Raw genomic sequence first — 18,497 nt, forward strand, 5'->3', positions numbered from 1 at the left:
TAAATCAATTAAACTTTGTGTGGGTTTTACTTCTCTTCTTATACCATGCGTGGCTGCATGGAAAAGTCATGCGTTGTTTTGCCATACATCCCAGCAGTGGCTTCTTTCACAGTAAAGATAGGTATGGGTCTCTCAATAGGACGGATGATCCTCCACAACTTTGGCAGGTTGACTACAAGGTCCAAATGACCTGTTTCATCATGTCTCATTTCTGCTAACATTCCCACACTTGTCTGTGCCGTAGGGAGTTGATCACCACCACCACCGTTCATTAATGACTACAATGTACTTTTCCTCTTTCTGTTGCTCAATGGCGTTTGCAAATGAAAATTACATTATATTTTATTGATTGAAGTTCAGATGTGTAACCGAGCATGTCAGAATCTATGTTCTGTTTTGCATACTCTATGTAAGTACAATGCTGATAAAACATTTCTGACATTGTTTATGAAAGACCTGAACATGTTTGCCTTGGGTACAATGACAGGTTAAAAATATAATAATTTAGGTGCAAAATCTTTTTGATCCCCAGAACCTGGAAGCGGAACTGAAAGTGATAATTCACCAGACTTTCAGAACCAAGAAAATGAGCCAAGCCATGAGGAAACAGAAGATGTGGAAGCCTCAGTGCAGGGGGTGAAACCTCAGAAAGCTGCCGCCTCTGCCTCTTCAGGAAGCCATCACAGCAGCCACAAGAAACGGAAAAATAAAAACCGACACAGGTATGTGTTGCGAATTATATATATGGTGTGTTCGATTTGTTTCATGATGTAGAGGCCAAAAAAGTGTCATTGCGCTTGGAAAAGTGCATACTACTTGGTCTTCCATAATCAACCTATCAAATAGTTGACATTAATTGGTGTAGCCCTTTAAATAAGCGAAATAGTATACATAAAAGATGAGAATACTATACAGAGGGAAAAATATATAAAAATCATAAGAAAAAACATAAATTTAATTTGCATATATTTTCTTACAGATCAATCATAAACCCTCTAAAATAACTAAGGCAAATCATTACTTTCTCCAAATTGCAAATGAGTGTGGTCTTTCTCCAGATTACAAATGGGTGTGGTGGATTATTTAAATGTTTTTAACCATGCATGTCACAAGTATCTTTTAGGGACTCCAAATTTTAGACAGAAAAACATAATCTTAGACCTAACCGCACAGAGCTTACAGATGCTATTGGATATGGTGCATTGTTCCAGTTTGCCCTTTTGATTTCCATGTGAAGTACTTTAGTATATAGGTATTAGAAAAAACCTTGCAACATTGGGATGATTTAAATACAAGATTATTGTCTACAAAGTGTTTGGAGAGGAGGAAGATCATGCTAGGCGTAGGTGAGGGACGCATTGGCAATGTTTCAGTTGACCTTCAAGGCTCTGCTGTCTTTTCTACTATTTTCATAACATTCCAATCAGTAACAATTCTCCTTCTCCTTTTTCAGAGCCAAATTCAAGTTATAATTAAACCAGTGAGATTTTCATCCTTAGCCAGTGCTTGAAAGATTATTTCTGGAGAGTCCCTGGTGAACCCCTGGAAATGTTGTGCCGGAATCTAGTATGTGTGGTGTAGGCCTTGGAGATGATACCTTTCAGACCCTTATCTAGATTAACTGTCTGGCTGGACATGCTTCATCAAGTCCCCTACCTTCCAGTGTGTCTAGGAATGGTACTTTTTCTAAGGGGACACAAATGATCACATAACGAAGAGTAGGAGGAGCTATATCTTTATAAACATTTCAAAGTGAATTAAGACGCTTGTTTATGACTGTAGTTAAACTAACCTACTTCTCAACATTAACCTCACTGGACAAATTGCCTAGACAAGAGTATTCTTTTATTGTCTTTATTAATAACTTTCTTTTTTTTTGGTAACAGAATCTCACATTTTTGGAGAGTTCATCCGAAAGCTCTTACTTTAATTTCTACTTATATGTAATTGTTCTAACTGATATAATTTAGAGCCTTGTTCAAATGGATTTAGGCATATTCTTCCCCAGTTCACATTCTCATTTTGCAAAGGAGATGCTAAAAGACCGTAAGAAACCGCAGTAATTGTTTCTCCCTACATTGATGTAATCTTTGTCAAGGACATGTAGACTTGCTACTTATTCAGTATTGGGGTATCTTTCATAGATTCACATGCCTGAATCATTCCCCGTCGCCGAGGCGTGAGTCCCACAGTAATTATATATACAAAAGCAGTGCCTTAGAATAATCTGTAGTAGGCTGACAAGACTATAGGCCCCAAAAGGCCCCAAACTCAGCAGCCTATCTACCTCATTATATGTAAAGAACTGAAAGTAGTCCCAACCAATCAGCTGTCAGCACCCTCCAGAACCTTCCCAGCAGAGGCAGTTCTCCTCAAATTTTCACTACACGTCGTGTGGAAGGGAGTCTCCCTGAGTGCCTACTTAGTTTTCAACTTTTTTCTACAGAATGTCTGAGAAGAAAGCCCTTTTCAAGGCCTGCAGGACCTGTGATAAAAAGAGGGTCCATGTAGATGATCAGCATAAGGACTGCATCTACTACCTGCATCCCAATCACATTGTGAAGGATCGCAGGATTTGCCGCACCTTCCCTGCCAAGACCACCAGGGACAGGGAGGCAAGGGTTCTTCTTTGGCTCAAATCATCTTCCACAGATGATGAGGACAGAGCTTCTACATCCAGCAAAAGAGCCAGATACAGAGATAGCTCTTCTCCTGAGAGGAAAAAACAACACAAATCCTCTCATAGAGCTTCAGAACCCTCAAGGAGGTTATCCTCTCCTCCTTGTGAATCTCCAGCTTCTCCGCCTTCAGGATCTTCAACTAAAACTGTGAGTAAAGCACAGGCAAAAACTTTCTCTGGTGTCTTCTCACACAGTCTCTGTGACTTCTACCACCTCAAGCTCTTCGGCTACGGTGTCTACCTCTACTATTACTTCACCTATTGTGTCAGCCAAGGTTTCCTCAAAGAAATCTTCAGGGGCTAAGGATATTTCTTTAATCTCTTCAAGATCATCGTGGACGACCATTCCATCGACAGTTCCATCGTCGACGAAGTCATCGTCGACAATAGTCCAGTCGACGTCAAAATTATCGTCGACGGAGCCCGTAGTCGACGAAGATCTCGTTGACGAAGAGCCCGCCGGCGACTGGATCATCTAAGAGCCCGTCGACGGCAGCCTCGTCGACGGCAGCCTCGTCGACGGCAGCCTCGTCGACGACAGCCTCGACGACGACAGCCTCGTCGACTAAGAGTCCATCGACGACAGCCCCGTCGACAACAAGTCCATCTACAGTACCACCGTCAACGACAATCTCATTGACGACGAGTCCGTCGACAACGAGCTCGTAGACGGCCATTCCAGCAAAGAGTCCAGTCATCACCAAGACTCCGCCTGCAAGACCCTGACCTTCTCTACCTCAGGTGTCTCATGCCTCACCTATAGCATATACTCATTTTGAGATAAAACAAGACTACTCCAATTTTTCTCCACTGCTACCATCGCAGATTTTAGAAACCTACGTGGAACAAGAGGAATCTGATCAGGATGATGGAGATGATGAGGGTCCCTTTGGGATTGCACGCCATCCGTCCGAATTACAAATAAAATGTCAGGATGAGGATGAAGAAGAGGATATACAGGAGCATTACTACCAAGATTTGTCTACACCTTTCTATAGACAACCATACAGAGCTCCACGTTCGGAGGAGTCAAGTCATCTTCCTCCTTCGTTGATACAGGACTTACAGGCCATGTTGGCAGACTATCGCCAAAGGTTCCCACCTACACTGTCCACTCCAATTGTACCTCCCGTACCAGTGGACGTACCTACGCCTCCACCACCGCAGCCTCCAGTGTCGCCAAGACACACTGCAGAACCCACACCACAAGAGGAGCGGGATACTTCCTCTTCGAACGAGGATGGAAGAGAAGAAGGCGAGTTGCCTCATGACAACACACCTGCGGAACCGTTGGATGACTATGTAATACCCATACCTTTGCCTCCTTTACCGCAACCCTCTGATTCTCCGCCGGAGGACATTGGCGGCTTTCACAATATCATGCAAAGGGCCGCTACAAGATTTGAACTACCAGTTACTATTGAGTAGTCAGAATGTTTTTTGCACAACTTTAAAGATGGGGTATAGGAAGATCACCAGGGCCATACCCATTATAGAATTTATTTGGAAGGAAAGTCTTAAGATTATGAAGACGCCCGTTTCTATCCCGGCAGTCCTTCCTCGTATTGAGAAGTATAGAGCACCGCCAGACACTCTTATCTTGTTTGGTGGGCCACCCACGTCTGGACTCTGTGATATCCCAAGCTGCTCAACAGAGATCCAAAAACCCATCCACTCCAATCTCAACACCACCGGACAAAGAGGGCAGGAGATTGGATCTAATAGGCAAGAAGTTCTCCACCAATGCTGCATCCTCCATCAAGGCAGCGAATGCTCTTGCGATTCTTGCCCTCTATTACCGACAGATGTGGTCGAAACTATCTGAATTCATAGAATTGATACCGGAAGATCGTCAGCAAGAAGTACGTAAAATAGTGCTTAAAGGAGAGAGGGCGGCTTCAGAAATAATAGATTGCGCCATACACATCGCAAACTCTAACGTTCGTCAGCGGGTGCTGCAGTGCTCAGACGACAGGGCTGGCTCAGAGCAACCTCCTTCAGACCTGAGGTGCAAACAAAAATCCTCGATATGGCTTACGACGGGGACTCGCTCTTCGGTAAGCACATAGATGACGCCTTACTAACCATCAAGACGGATACAGACACCGCAAAATCGCTTGGTACGCTGCAATATAAAAGAGGTTCTTTTCGAGGAGCAAGAGGTCTTGGATTTTCTTCCAGAGGAAGTTACCACAATCAACAGAACAGGCAATACCCATCGCAGTATAAGCAACCGTATTACCAATCTTCTCACAGGCAATCTTCCTCCAGCAATTTCAGGGGAGAAAGACATAGATCAAATAATCTAGGACGAGATTCAAACAAACGTCAACGAGCTATGCCGGACGCCAGTCCACAATCCTTCCCTGCCTGTGGGCGCGAAGATCTCTGCCTTTTACCAACAATGGCGGAACATCACATTGGACCAGTGGGTCCTCGACCTAGTGGAAAGAGGACACACTCTGGAGTTCGTAAAGAAACCACCTACGACCCTGCCCAAGGGCCCCCCCTCCCTCTCGTCTTCACTTACTGTTCAAAGAGGCCTTAAACATGTTTCGGAAGAATGCGATGGAGAAGGTTCCAATCTCGCAGAAAGAAAGAGGATTCTACTCTCGCTTCTTCCTTATAAAGAAAAAGTCGGGAGAGTGGCGCCAGATTCTGGATCTGTGCAAACTCAACAAATTCTTGAAGAAACTGAGTTTTCACATGGTGACATTGGCAGATGTGCTCAATTGTCTCAACGAAGGAGATTTTATGGCTTCTCTGGACTTAGAAGGCGCTTCCTTCCATATTACTATACACCCCAAACATCGCGAATACCTACGGTTCACAGTGGCTGGCGACCACTTTCAATTCAAGGTGCTCCCATTCGGGCTGAGATCGGCACCAAGAATATTCACAAAAGTTTTGGCCAAAGTTTCTGCAACGTTGAGGTCCCAGGAGATGCAGGTCTTCCCATATCTCGACGATTGGCTTCTCAAAGGACCATCGAGACAGATCACAAGACAAACGGTCAGAAGCACCCTTCGTCTATTCTCAAATCTAGGCCGCACTCTCAATGCAAAAAAATCGCAATTGCAACCCCTACAAGTGTTAACCTTTCTGGGAGCGTCACTGGACACCCAACCGTGAAAAGCGTTCTTGTCTCAGGAACGGCAGAACAAACTTCAAAAACTGGCAAGACAAATCTCAACAAGAAAGTCACTTTCTGTCCGAACATATAAATCTCTTCTAGGGATGTCCTCTTCAGCTATCAGTCTAGTCCTCTTCGCAAGACTCAGGATGAGGCCACTGCAAGAGGAGTTGCACCGACAATGGCAACAAATAGGAGGGTCTTTCGACGATCGCATAAAAGTGACACCCAGAATGAAGCATGCTCTTCAATGGTGGTCAAAAGAAAGCAATCTGTCTCCAGGTCTCACGTTTCTTCAAACCCTTCCGGAGTTCATTCTGACCACGGCTGCATCCATGGAAGGATGGGGGGGGGGGGCCATCTCCAGGACCTCCAGATTCAAGGCAGATGGTCTCATCAATATCGGCAGAAACACATCAACAGTCTTGAATTAAGAGCCATTTTCCTTTCTCTGCAAGAGTTCCTTCCAAACTTTGCAAATTCTTCAGTGCTGGTGCGTACGGACAATACCACCAGCATGTTTTACATTAACAAGCAAGGGGAAACGAGATCTCTATCTCTGTCGCAGGAAGCTCAAGAGATGTGGGAGTGGGTTATACAACACGGCTTAACCCTCAGAGCGGAGCAAGTAGAGGGGGTTCAAAACTCTCTAGCCGACAACCTCAGCAGATGCCTCACAGGTTGCCACGAATGGGAGCTGGAACAAGAACAGGTGAACAAGATCTTTCAGAGACGGGGCACACCAACTCTAGATCTGTTTGCGACGCAACAGAACAGCAAATGCCTGTATTACGCCAGCAGATTTCCTCAACGGGGGTCAAGAGGGAATGCCCTGTCCATGAGATGGTCAGGAATCTATGCATACGCTTTTCCCCCAATACCGTTGATACCAAGAATTCTGCTAAAGATGAAGAGGGAACATTGCACTCTTCTCCTCATTGCTCCTCGCTGGCTGAGACAGTACTGGTTCCAAGAACTGCTCCTGCTATCTCAACAGCCTCTAATTCGTCTCAAGCCGACACTTGCCATGTTGTCAAGGGAAGGAGGTCCGATTCTGCACCCGGATCCACAATCGCTGCACTTGCACGCCTGGCTCCTGACTTCCTAGAGTTTAAAGATCTCCAGATTTCTGCAGACTGTCTGCAATTCTGTCTCAAGCCTGTGCTCGGAGTACTATCAGAACGTACCGTTTCAAATAGAAACGCTTCTGTTGTTGGTGCGAAGCAAATAATATCCATCCTGTTCAAGCTCCACCTGAAGATATCCTACCTTACTTGCTTTCACTAGCCAAGGCGGGTCTAGTGTTCTCTTCTATTAAAGTACATCTTGCTGTCATATCCCGATTCAGAAGATGCTCGAACAAGCCTTAACTATGTTCTGCCTCACTGATAAAGCAATTTCTGAAAGGGTTGTTTCGAGTCTTTCCTCCAATTCGACTTCCACCTCCTGAATGGGATCTCAATATTGTCTTGTCCCAGTTAATGAGGAGGCCTTTCGAACCTATTCATAGAGCTGAATTAAAAATTTTAGCCTGGAAAGTGGCTATTTTACTAGCTCTCACTTCAACCCGGAGGAGGGTGAGTGAGATTCAGGCTTTCACCATTTCGGAACCGTTCCAAGGATTATGTCACCTTGAAAACAAATCCAAAATTAATTCCTAAAGTACCATCTCAATCTCATTTAAACCAGCCGGTTAAGTTGAAGACTTTTTTCCTGGATCCTGTCACACCGGCAGAAAAGGCCCTACACTCTCTGGATGTGAAACGTTGTTTAAAGTTCTGTCGTCAGAAAATTAAAGACATAAGGAAATCTAACCAGTTATTTATTGCTTATGGTCCAGTTGCGCTGGGACAAGCTGTGATAAAAGCAACGATAGCCAGGTGGTTATCTTCAGTAATACAATTCTGTCACAAGAAAGCTCACAAGTCTTTAGCCAGAAAGGTAAAAGCACATTCCACCAGAATGATGTTTGCGTTGACAGCATTATTTGCCGGAGTCACACTGGCGGACATTTGCTGAGCTGCGACATGGAAGAGTGTCCATACCTTTACAAAGCATTACTGCTTGCAATCGGCATCACAAGATGATACAGCAGTGGGACAAGCGGTGCTGCAGCATCTTCTTCATTAAGGTTAGACTTTTAAAGGTCTCTTATTCTATTCATGACATAAGAGTATGCATTATACACTGTAATGTTTTGCTTGTCAAATGCTGTTTAAATATGAAAAATTTTATCTGAATATAAATCTTTCTTTTTAGAAGGTTTTCTGCATTTATGTATATTTACATTTCTAGTGCTCTATAACCTTCCGGATGAGTGGGGATATATAGAATTACGCTTTGTCTCCCACCTTCCGCAAACGACAGATATGGGTTTACTGCTTGCTATTCTGTTTCAGGCATGTGAATGTTTGAAAGATACCTCAATACTGGATAAGAAAACAAGTTACTTACCTGTAACTACGGTTATCCAGTATTGGTATCTTTCATAGATTCACATGCACCCACCATCCTCCCCGGCAGAACAGTTGTTTATTAGGGATACATACTTCTCACTTGTGCTGGGAAAATCTGAGGAGAACTGCCTCTGCTGGGAAGGTTCTGGAGGGTGCTGACAGCTGATTGGTTGGGACTACTTTCAGTTCTTTTCATATAATGAGGTAAAAAGGCTGCTGAGTTTTGGGCCTTTTGGGGCCTATAGTCTTGTCAGCCTACTACAGATCATTCTAAGGCACTGCTTTTGTATATATAATTACCGTGGGACTCCCGCCTCGACGACAGGGAATTATTCAGGCATGTGAATCTACGAAAGATACCAATACTGGATAACCATAGTTACAGCTAAGTAACTTGTTTTCTTATTGTCCTAGCCGCCCAACGTCCTAGAGGCATAGACCAGACCATTGACGACGAGCTGTCTGAAACATGTATTAACCATATTGAGACATTTGACTTTACAAGCACATGATATCGAGCAGATCCCTATTAGCTTCCAAGCTTGGCTTCTGGGTACTTGAAGGCTGATTCTCCAATCCAAGACCTGCTGTCGAATTAGTTTCCAGTGAGGCTCTCACCAACTTTGCCTACAGCCCAATTTGCCACTCCTTCCATCACCATTCTGCAGACTTTGGTTAATCCTTCTTCTCCAAGTCCTCCACACCAGCGCCTTCAAGCAGACTGTTAGTTCCTCTTCTGCCATTGACCCATTCCAAGGGGTCTGTCGCAGGCTGGGAGATCTCACTGTCGTCATAAGCACAGGTCGCCTTGCTTATCCAGAAGATATTCTCATAGAAGATCTCTTATTCTTAGGTGTTACTGCTCTTTCAGATGATGAGCTTCACACAGTTTCTTCTTCACACTCCTCCATTACAAGATATTCCTCGTGTTTGTCAGACCCTCCTCGGCTAGAGTATCTCCAGTTGGTGACAATAACCCCTTTCGTAAAATCCTAGTCAGGGGATCGTCTAAGATGAATATTTCTGTCCACACCCTATGAACCTTTTCCTAGTTCCTTTCTTAGCAAAAACTGTTCCAACTTCACTTTTAAAATAGTATAGACAACCAACAGTTCCCCCAGACAAGGATAGAAAATGATTGAACTCCGTAGGATGCAACGAAGGCGTCGCGTCTGTTAATTCATTGAAGGCACCCAGTTCAATTCTCTTACTATGTGCAGGAGACTGGCTCTTTATATGATATACCAATTATTGATTATATCTTGTAAAGAGTCCAGAAATGTCCTCAGAAGTGTACAGGGCTCAGTGTAATCCCAAAGTGCTCTATTTGTGGTAGTGTGGTCGAGCAACCTTAGGTCTAACACAGAGGCGTGGTAGACATTTGTTATACACACAGTGACCAATAAATGCCACACCAATTTTATAAAAATAAGCTTTTTTTTGCAAACCAAGATGTATGTTAAAAGTTAAATAAGTTTTTCACTAAAATTCTATCCTCTTTAAAAAGTGGACACTTTCAGTTCAGCAAAGTTAACCTATGGGAGGAAAACAAGAATGCAGTTTTGAAGGCAAGTACACGAGTTACAAATCTAGTCTTCAGGGTCTCAGATCAACACCAGGCAAGATTCAAATTAGTACAAAGAGTGCACCACCAGCGGCACAGGGGCCGGCGGGTGCAGAGGTCAAATTCGGGGTCTGACACCTAATGTTAACCAATGGAGACTGGGGGTGATCGAAGTTGTGCTGCGCACAGGTAAGTAAAGCAGTGTCAGGGATGAATCTCCGGGAGTTAAGGTAAGCACGGGCGCGCACAAGGCAGCACCAAATTTAGACCCGCAGCGGCACAGGGGCAGCAGGGTGCAGAGTGCCAACACAGCATCGGGCACCCAATGCAAATCAATAGAGGAGATCGGTTTTTTAGAAGGGCTGCAGGATCAGGCCAGGAGGCGGAACGAAGAAAACCCACTGCAGCCCAGGTAAGTTCAGATGGTCGGGGTCATAGGGACACCATTGGTCAAGCTCCCCATGGGCTTCGGGTGCAGGTGGGTACTTTCGCTTCGGGAAAAACTTACAGAGTAGGTCGTGGTCTGGGTTAGTTTTCGGATTGAGGCTACATGTGTCTCGGAGGAGTCCGGCAGGGGTCCGCCCACTGTGGACTCTGGCTCACAATCACTGGGGAACCTTCGTAGTACCGGTGGGCCAACTGGACTGAGGCTGTCTGCGTCGGGTGCAGAGGTGGGTCTGGAGGCAGTTTTGCAGTTCCTTAGGGCAGAGCTCTTCCATTTTAAAGTTGGTTGCTTCTTGGACAGGTCTGCTGTCCACTGGAGTTCCCTGATCTTCATAGAAGGGAGGCAGTCCTCTCAAGTTTTTGGAGGTCACTGGGTCTGTAGGACGAGTCGCCTTTTGTAGCAAGGGTGAAAAGGCAGTGGACAGGCCGTCTGGGCTGGCGCCAAGTATGTTACTGGTCCGTCTTTCTTGCTGGTGCACCTCTTTGGCGTCCAGACTTCGTAGGTTGTCAGGAATATTATTTCAGGGTCTGGGGGTGCCACCTAAATACTAGATTTAGGGGTGTTGCAGATGAGTGACTGGTAGGGACCAATAGTTTCCTTTTTTGGGTGTCTACACTCTCTATTATCCCACCCTTCTAGCCCTGATTGGATAAGTCCCACCATCTTCAAGATGGTGGGAACTTAAAAATGTGCTTAACTACTCCTCCAGCACCTGAGGGGTGGAGGAGTTGGCGAAGGGGGGACACATCTCCTATTCGCACCCAATATTCCCGCGCCAAAAGTGGGGGTTTGAACTGCAGGCTACCATCTGCTGTTAGCAGCAGAGTCTGGGCTTGCATTTCCGTTGAAGCTTACCCCTTGAGCACTGTCTCTGCCTGGGGGAGGAGGTGTGACCACCTCCACTTAGGATGAGCTTTGTTTCTGGCCGAAGAGGCAAGGGATCTCGACTCAAGGGGCCAGAAACATGGTGGCAGGTCTGATGGTCGCAAGCTGCCTAAAGCCAGTCCGAGACTACACTCGGTTGGTAGGTTTTCAGGAGGGCACCTCTGAGGTGCCCTCGGAGTACACGTTTCAATAAACCCAACACTGGCATCAGTGTATGTTTATTAAGAGAAGTTGTTTAGTACCAAAGACTCCTGAGGTGTCGAGTTTCCAGCCCATGTACTCTTTATGGCTTCAATATTAAAAATAGACTTAAATATTGCAGGGGCATGTCTGCTCATGCAGATATGCGCACACCAGAGATATAGTTCACCCTGCCTAAGGTAGTGCTGCTGATGTAACATTGGCACCAAGACATGCAGGCTGCAGTTGCAGTTAGCTTGGCTTTGTGAGGGGCCCCCAGGGGACCCTGTTCAGTCCCAGTGCCCTAGGTACCAGGGTACTATTTACTAGGGACTTACAGGGGATCTGAAGTTCTGCCAATTGTGGTACGGTTTTAGGGCTGCAGCTCTGGGACAGGGGACCTGGTTGTCAGGGACACTGTGCACTTTCAATCGAAACCACATCATGTTCCAGGCAAAATTTGGGGGGCTAACCATGTCAAAAGAAGCACTTTCTCGCACTAGGGGAGTTTGAGAAATCTGCCTAGGACTTTATAGAGCTGTTTGGGTGATGCTTCATGAAAAAGGCCTGGATTGGCATATCTGTGGCATTAGAAACTTTTGGAATACATAAGGATCTCACACGTAAAAGGATAAAAGAATGAGTAACATGAACATTTTTGGAGCACATTGAATAAATCACATTGAACGTGGTTTAAGGTGTGGTATCTATGTGATGAATCATGGAGAAGTGTGGCTCACTGGTTAGAGCAGGCAGACCCTGAAGCAGAGGTCAGACCCGGGACCAGGGTTCAATTCCCGACGCGGCAGGGTCTTGAGCTCAAATGTCCATGGACTCGATCATTCTCGCTTCGGTGCCTGACCTAATCATGGGTTCACACTCTGCAATTCTGGGCATTAAGCTTGCTTAATCTCCACAACTGCCCCCCCCACCCCCACGGCGGGATGCCTGGCTTTCACCTTGGGGATGCCCTGTAGGGGCTATCTCACAGGGAAAAGCCAGGACGGGTTCCCAAGGCAAGCGCGGAGGTACCCCTTCGGGGTCGATTCAGGCGCTATATAAGAAACATAATAATAATAATAGATTATGCTGTGAGTCTAGCAATGGAGTGTTGCCTCGCTCTAGTTCTGATGTGTTCATAAGCATGTGGTACCAGGGCAGATCATGCTTCCAGGCTGCATGCAAAACTTAAAATTATGGACAAAATTCTACAGTGAAAAATTTGGAAGAAACAGGTGTGCACTTGATCGCTTCCTTCAGTTATTAGAATGACTTTGCCAAACACATTGATGAGAGAACTTTGTACTCTAATGAAATAATTAATGTTGCTGCGGATTCGTCCAATTTAGTGTTGGATTGCACTAACCGTATGCACAGGTTTCAAAGGGAACAATACAATGTTTCCTCTCACCACGCCTACCAATGATCACATACACAGGCTTAGGAAGGCCAGTGGTAGAATAGGGGTAGGCAACAAGAGAGAAAGCAGAAACACAGGGCTCTACACCTCTACCTCATCAGTTTCTTTGCTCAATAAGGTCTGCAGGATGTAGTGGATCTGTACCGGACAAATGGAGATCTTCAACAACCAATTACTGAGAGCACCAAGCGTAACTATTATTGTGAACTCTATACCTTAGCAAAGTCACTGCATAACCAGCTACCTATACTTCGATTTAAATAGGTAATTCCTAAAAAGGAACCATATGAAACATAAAGATCTTGAACTAACACTCCCCACCACCCCCATTTTTGAATAATTAGCTCAAGCTTCATCACTATATGCTCCCTTGTGGAAGAAGTTAAACTTCCTACTTGATTTCTTTTTACAGCTGCAAAATAACCAATATCCTTAATATGCAGTTGTCCCCAACTCTTAACAGTTGAATGTGCATACTAGATTTCTAATACCTTGCACGACATTCATATATACATATGCAATATAGTCCACTATAAAATCCTTTTCTGTTTCTTCAGAGTAGCCTTAATATAATATAGAACCCCCAGGCTTAGTGGCCCAGATACACATTAAAACACAGTTTGTTTTAATCAACAATGTGACTTTCAGGATACTTCTCTGAATTCTTAATGCCCTTCAGATCTCTCCCTAGGAACATTAATTCTCAACATGGAAAATATGAGTTCCATGTAGTGAGGTACAGGCTGTATCAACCTTGTATCACAATTGCCTAGCAAAGGATGCAGCAAACCAAAAGTGAAGTTATACCTGATATTCCAAGATAGCCTCCTCTATCTAGAGCATGCAAGTATTTGGGGTCTGCTGGGAATCATAGTTCATTGCCAACATAGTGCAGCACAATCAGTGACCATATTCAGTGATGTTTGAAGGCGATTCCTTCACTTACATTACCTACTGCAAGTGGATTTGGAGTATCACTTCCCGGCACACAGGCACTCTGTCCAGTAGCTCTAGCCCCTCTACCTGGCATTTAGGTGCACACGGATATTGCCATGGGTTAGCAATGAGAAGATCCTCTTGGCTCTGTCTGAGCGATCTGAAACGTGAAGCACAACAAAACATCCTCAACCTTTCTTTAGGAAATCCTATCTGGGTCCCATGTAGAGAAAATGCATAAGGTGAATCCAAAAATAGAAACCTTAAGAGCTGTTTGATTGGAAAAGAGGGAAGATTACGAAAGGATCACTACAGAGAGCGAGACCGTCCGCATTCCCCACACAGGCTTCAAACTCCTCAGTGGCCTCCACAACAATATTAGCAAAATGTGAACATGGGGGGCAGTGAAGAGACAAAGGTGGTCACCAACCATGTGTGGTTCCATAGAAACTTCCCATCTGTTATTCCTTCTGGTAGAGGGACGTATCATGAAATCTCTGCGACAAAAGATTACATCAGACAGATGGGTACTGAGTATTGTGCAAAAGTTAAGTTTTAAAGCCCGTCCATCTGAAACCCACCCTGAAAAGAACACATGATTTCCACCAGGGACAACTAGAGCTGGAGGTAAACATCTTGTTACAAAACGAACAGATCCCCAATTCTCAGAAATGAAACAGAATTTATTTTTGCTACTTTTGATTTGAGAAAAGATACTAGAGTGCACATTCAGTATCATTCTCAACTTCAAATTAGCCCACAGTTGTCTAAAGAAATTGAAATTCAGGATGCTCTCTTTCTACCGGATCCACCCTCAACTACATTAAGGTGTCTAAATATGTGATGTAGATCTTACGAACACTTAGTTTCATATCTCAATTGAAGCAAAACAGTGAAAATTCCTGTGGTTTCTCAAGAGCAGAGACAATTTATAATACAAGGTCCTTCGTTTTGCAAAAGTCACCCCTTGGAACTGCATGATAGTGGTGGCTGCACATTGGAGGAGAATGAGGATTTTAGTTTATCTGTATGTGGATGATTGGCTGATAACAGCTCCTTCTTCTCAACAACCTAGTGTTAATTTTGAGGTGACTGAGACCATGCTCCAGTACTGAGGTTTACAAGTCACTCATACCAGGTCAATCCCGATTCCAGGTGAATCCTATTCATTGCCTGTTGGCTGTGCTAGACAACTAATGCTCAAAGAAATTTCATTCAGAGGAAAAACTGTCTTCTATCCACCTGAATTGTCTGACTCTTCACTTTCTGAATCACCCAATAGCCAGACAAGTCTCCTCTCTTCTAAGTTGAATGGCTTGATGTATATTCCTGGTTCCAAAGACCAGCATGCACATGAGATGCTTCAACATGTCGCAAGGGCATGTGGTCCCAATTCTCATATAAATGAGAAGACACGGTGAAGCGCACTCTTACGGCTATCCAGTCATCCTGAAGTTTGTGCAATCCAATCAGTCACTTGAAAGGAGTTCCTCTCCACCAGTATTTTCCTGTTGAAAGAACAGTGACAGATGCTTTGATGTTGAATCTTCTCCAGCTTCAAGGCAGAGAAATGCCCTACCACATGAAACATTTGGAACTCATAGCACCTCATGTTGTTCCAATGCCTTTTTTTCCCCCCTGTCAAGACATGTACCTCAGTTCAAAAAGAGTGCACAGCCACTAGTCATCAAATCTGGAGTTTTTCATTGGAGGCCCAGGAAGTGTGGAAATGGCTATTGGTTAGGACTCACACAATGAATCTCTTGAGGAAAGTAAAGTGCAGAATTAAATGTTGTCCGCAGACTTTGTCAAAACTATGAATGGGTTGTAAATGACGAGGTCTAAAGAGAAATGGCGTCTTCCAGTCTGTATACTTTATGTAAGGATGTTTTAGCCAAGGTTTTTGGCATAGTATGTGATAAATTTGCACTTGGTTTCTTTCACTTAAGCCATCCACATATGTGGCCTTTTCATGTTGTTCTCGTGTTCTTAATGACTCTAGCTCTTTTAAAGCTTTGACAGGCTTCACTGTAGGCATTTCAGAAGTTGGAAGACTAATCTGTGTTGGCACTCTGCACCCGGCTGCGCCTGTGCCACTCAGGGTGTACGTTTTGTGCTGCCTTGTGCTCCCCCATGCTTACCTTTAAACCCGGAGATTGTTCCCTGACACTGCTTTAGTTACCTGTGAGCAGCACAACTTCGATCACCCCCAGCCTCCACATCCATTACCAAAAACCTGAACCTTACACTGTTCGAGGCATGTGGGCTGCTGAATTCATATCTGTGCATAGATCGCCGCCTAGTGTTGGGTCCGGATGATTGCACATTGTTGTCCTGGAAGAGTCTTCGAAGTATCACGAGATAGGTGGCTCCTCCCCTGGACTACAGTGCGCATGGGCATCGACTCCATCCTCAGATTGTTTTTTTCCGCCATTGGGTTCGGATGACTTTGAGTTCCCTCTTGTCGGAATTGATAAAAAACTTTCTTAAGACCAAAAGGTCTTTAGTCTAATCGTCGGCATAGTCTTGCGTTCGGTCTTAGTTATTCCAGCTCGGTTCCGAGCCGGATTCCCTACACCCGCGTGCTTTCGGCGCGGAAGGCCCAGTCGACGCTTCAGACCCTATTGACCGTTCATCATGGACCGTAGTCCATTTAAAAGATGTCCCGTCTGCAACTCGAAGTATCCCCACATCGATGTCCACCCGGTTTGCAATAAGTGTCTGTCGCCGGACCATGATGAAGCCAAGTGTATGGCTTGTTCCCGCTTCAGGTCCAAGAAGACGCTTAAGCTTCGACTAGCTGTGCGCCAGGAGGCCCAGCATGCTGCACCGGCGCCTGTGGACATCTTCGATGCAGGGGATGTCGAGGAAGAATCTACCAGGGACATCAGTGAGTCGAACCCCGCGTCGGACGTCGACTACGACTACGACGCGGATGCCGAAATGTTCGAAGCCGAGGAAGTCGTCGACGAGGTAGGAGACGGCGACAGGGCCCTCGGGGCCATGGAGGATAGCTCGGACGAAGAGCTTCCTCAAACTGACTCTGGGGCCGTGCCAATTCATAAGGCTCAGGTCGAGGGATCGCCATTAGGCCTTACCCAAGATCTTACGATGGGTTCTACGGCCCCGCCTTCGGGCTCGGCCACGGACATTGCTGCTGAGCCGCACTCTAGCAAATTGAAACCTAAAGTGAAACCTACGGTCTCAACACAAGAAACTGCGCAGGTGCCGTCCTCGAAACCGAAAGTGCGCATTGCTTTGGTCGGATCCAAGGCCTCGGAGCCCTCGGCGCCGAAGAAGCAGAAGGGTGCTGTCGAGCCGAAGGCTCAAGTCAAGGGCGTCGAGACGAAGTCTGCCGCGCCAAAGACTAAAGTCAAGGTGGTCGAGCCGAGTGCGTCGGCGCCAAAGACGGTCGACACCAGCAAAGGACTCGGCGACCCGAAGAAAGCTCTCGGTGACCCGAAGAAAGGACTAAGTGACCCGAAGGTTCTCGAGACTCCGCGTCAACAGGACAGGGCCAAAAGCGGCGCACCCCGAGAGTCTACTCCTGGTGAGGCCTCAAAGGATTCCGTCGAACCAGCGCGCCCGTCCGCCGCTTTCACCAAGAAGGTGACGGACTCCCTACAGCGCATCAGGGACAAGACCTTATCGGTCGGACCGAAGGATCCTCTGCCTCAGAAGCCGGTTGAGAAACCTCATAAGGCGTCCACGCACATTCATTTTACGTTGCCGCCGAAGACGGCGCCGAAGGCTTTTGCTCCTAAGGCGGTCGCCAGCGTCCCCGAGAAGGTTTCCTCGGCGCCGAAGTCGTCAACGGTGGTCCCCAGCCCACAGCCTCGACGACCTTCAGTGGACGAGCAACAAGAACACTTCATTGATGCCGAAACGGGCAGGCTTTCCCTCCACAAGCGGAAAATTGCCCCAGAACGTCCAATGGATTCCTTCAGATCCCTCTGAAGAAAAAGAAGGACTCTGCTTCCACTCCTGTCTTGGTGTAACCACTTTCTCCACAGACTCCATAATGTTTCGCCCACTTACTCTGATTTTGGACGCTGGGGAGGGCGATGATGAGGATGAGTACAGCTATCCTGTCTATACAGACCCTAAGGATACCAACGAACCCTGGGCAGCTGGTGCCGACCCAGGTGATCCTCATTCAGGACAGGACCCTCAACTATATTCTGCGAAAACGTCCCCACAGAAGACTCTGCAGCTTTCAATGCCCTCATTGAACGGGCAGCTAACAATCACAACGTTCAGCTTCATGCTGACCCTGTTGACGTCGATATCCTTTTTGATACCTTCTCAGTCTCAGAGAGAACTGTCAAGACTGAAAGGTGTCTTAAAACATGCTGGTGAGATCTTTAAAGAGCTTACCAGGGCGAGGGTGATAAACCCTAGGATCGAAAAGAAGTATAAGTCAGCGCCTACTGATCCTACCTACAGCAAAGGACAGTTGCCTCTGGACTCCCTTGTCGTCTCGAATGCCCGGAAGAGGGCTCATTCTCAGACTACGGGTGATGCTCCTCCCCCAGACAAAGAATCTAAGGTCTTTGAGGCATCAGGGAAGAGGGTAGCAGTACAGGCGGCCAACATCTGGCGCATTTCAAATACACAGGCTCTTCTGGCGAGGTATGACAGGGCACACTATGACACGCTGGAGACCCTGTTGCAGCACCTGCCTGATGAATACAAGGAGGCAGCTGAGATGCTTATTCAGGAAGGGAAGCTGATCTCTAATGCTTCAATTAAGTGCGCTCTGGACGCGGCTGACACCGCAGCCAGGGCTGTCAACACC

General features: G+C 46.0%; 1 protein-coding gene across 2 annotated transcripts in view; it reads left to right on the plus strand.

The window, feature by feature from the left end:
* Positions 1 to 18,497, plus strand: part of MEAF6 (MYST/Esa1 associated factor 6) — a 154,081-nt gene that overhangs the window by 87,932 nt on the left and 47,652 nt on the right. For both annotated transcript variants that reach the window (XM_086956454.1, XM_086956455.1), the window contains exon 5: positions 533 to 722. In XM_086956454.1, the coding sequence (XP_086812580.1) occupies positions 533 to 722 (190 nt within the window). The remainder of the gene's footprint in view (positions 1 to 532; positions 723 to 18,497) is intronic.

This window comes from Lissotriton vulgaris, chromosome 2_1, assembly GCF_964263255.1.
Source record: "Lissotriton vulgaris chromosome 2_1, aLisVul1.2, whole genome shotgun sequence".
Taxonomy (NCBI): domain Eukaryota; kingdom Metazoa; phylum Chordata; class Amphibia; order Caudata; family Salamandridae; genus Lissotriton; species Lissotriton vulgaris.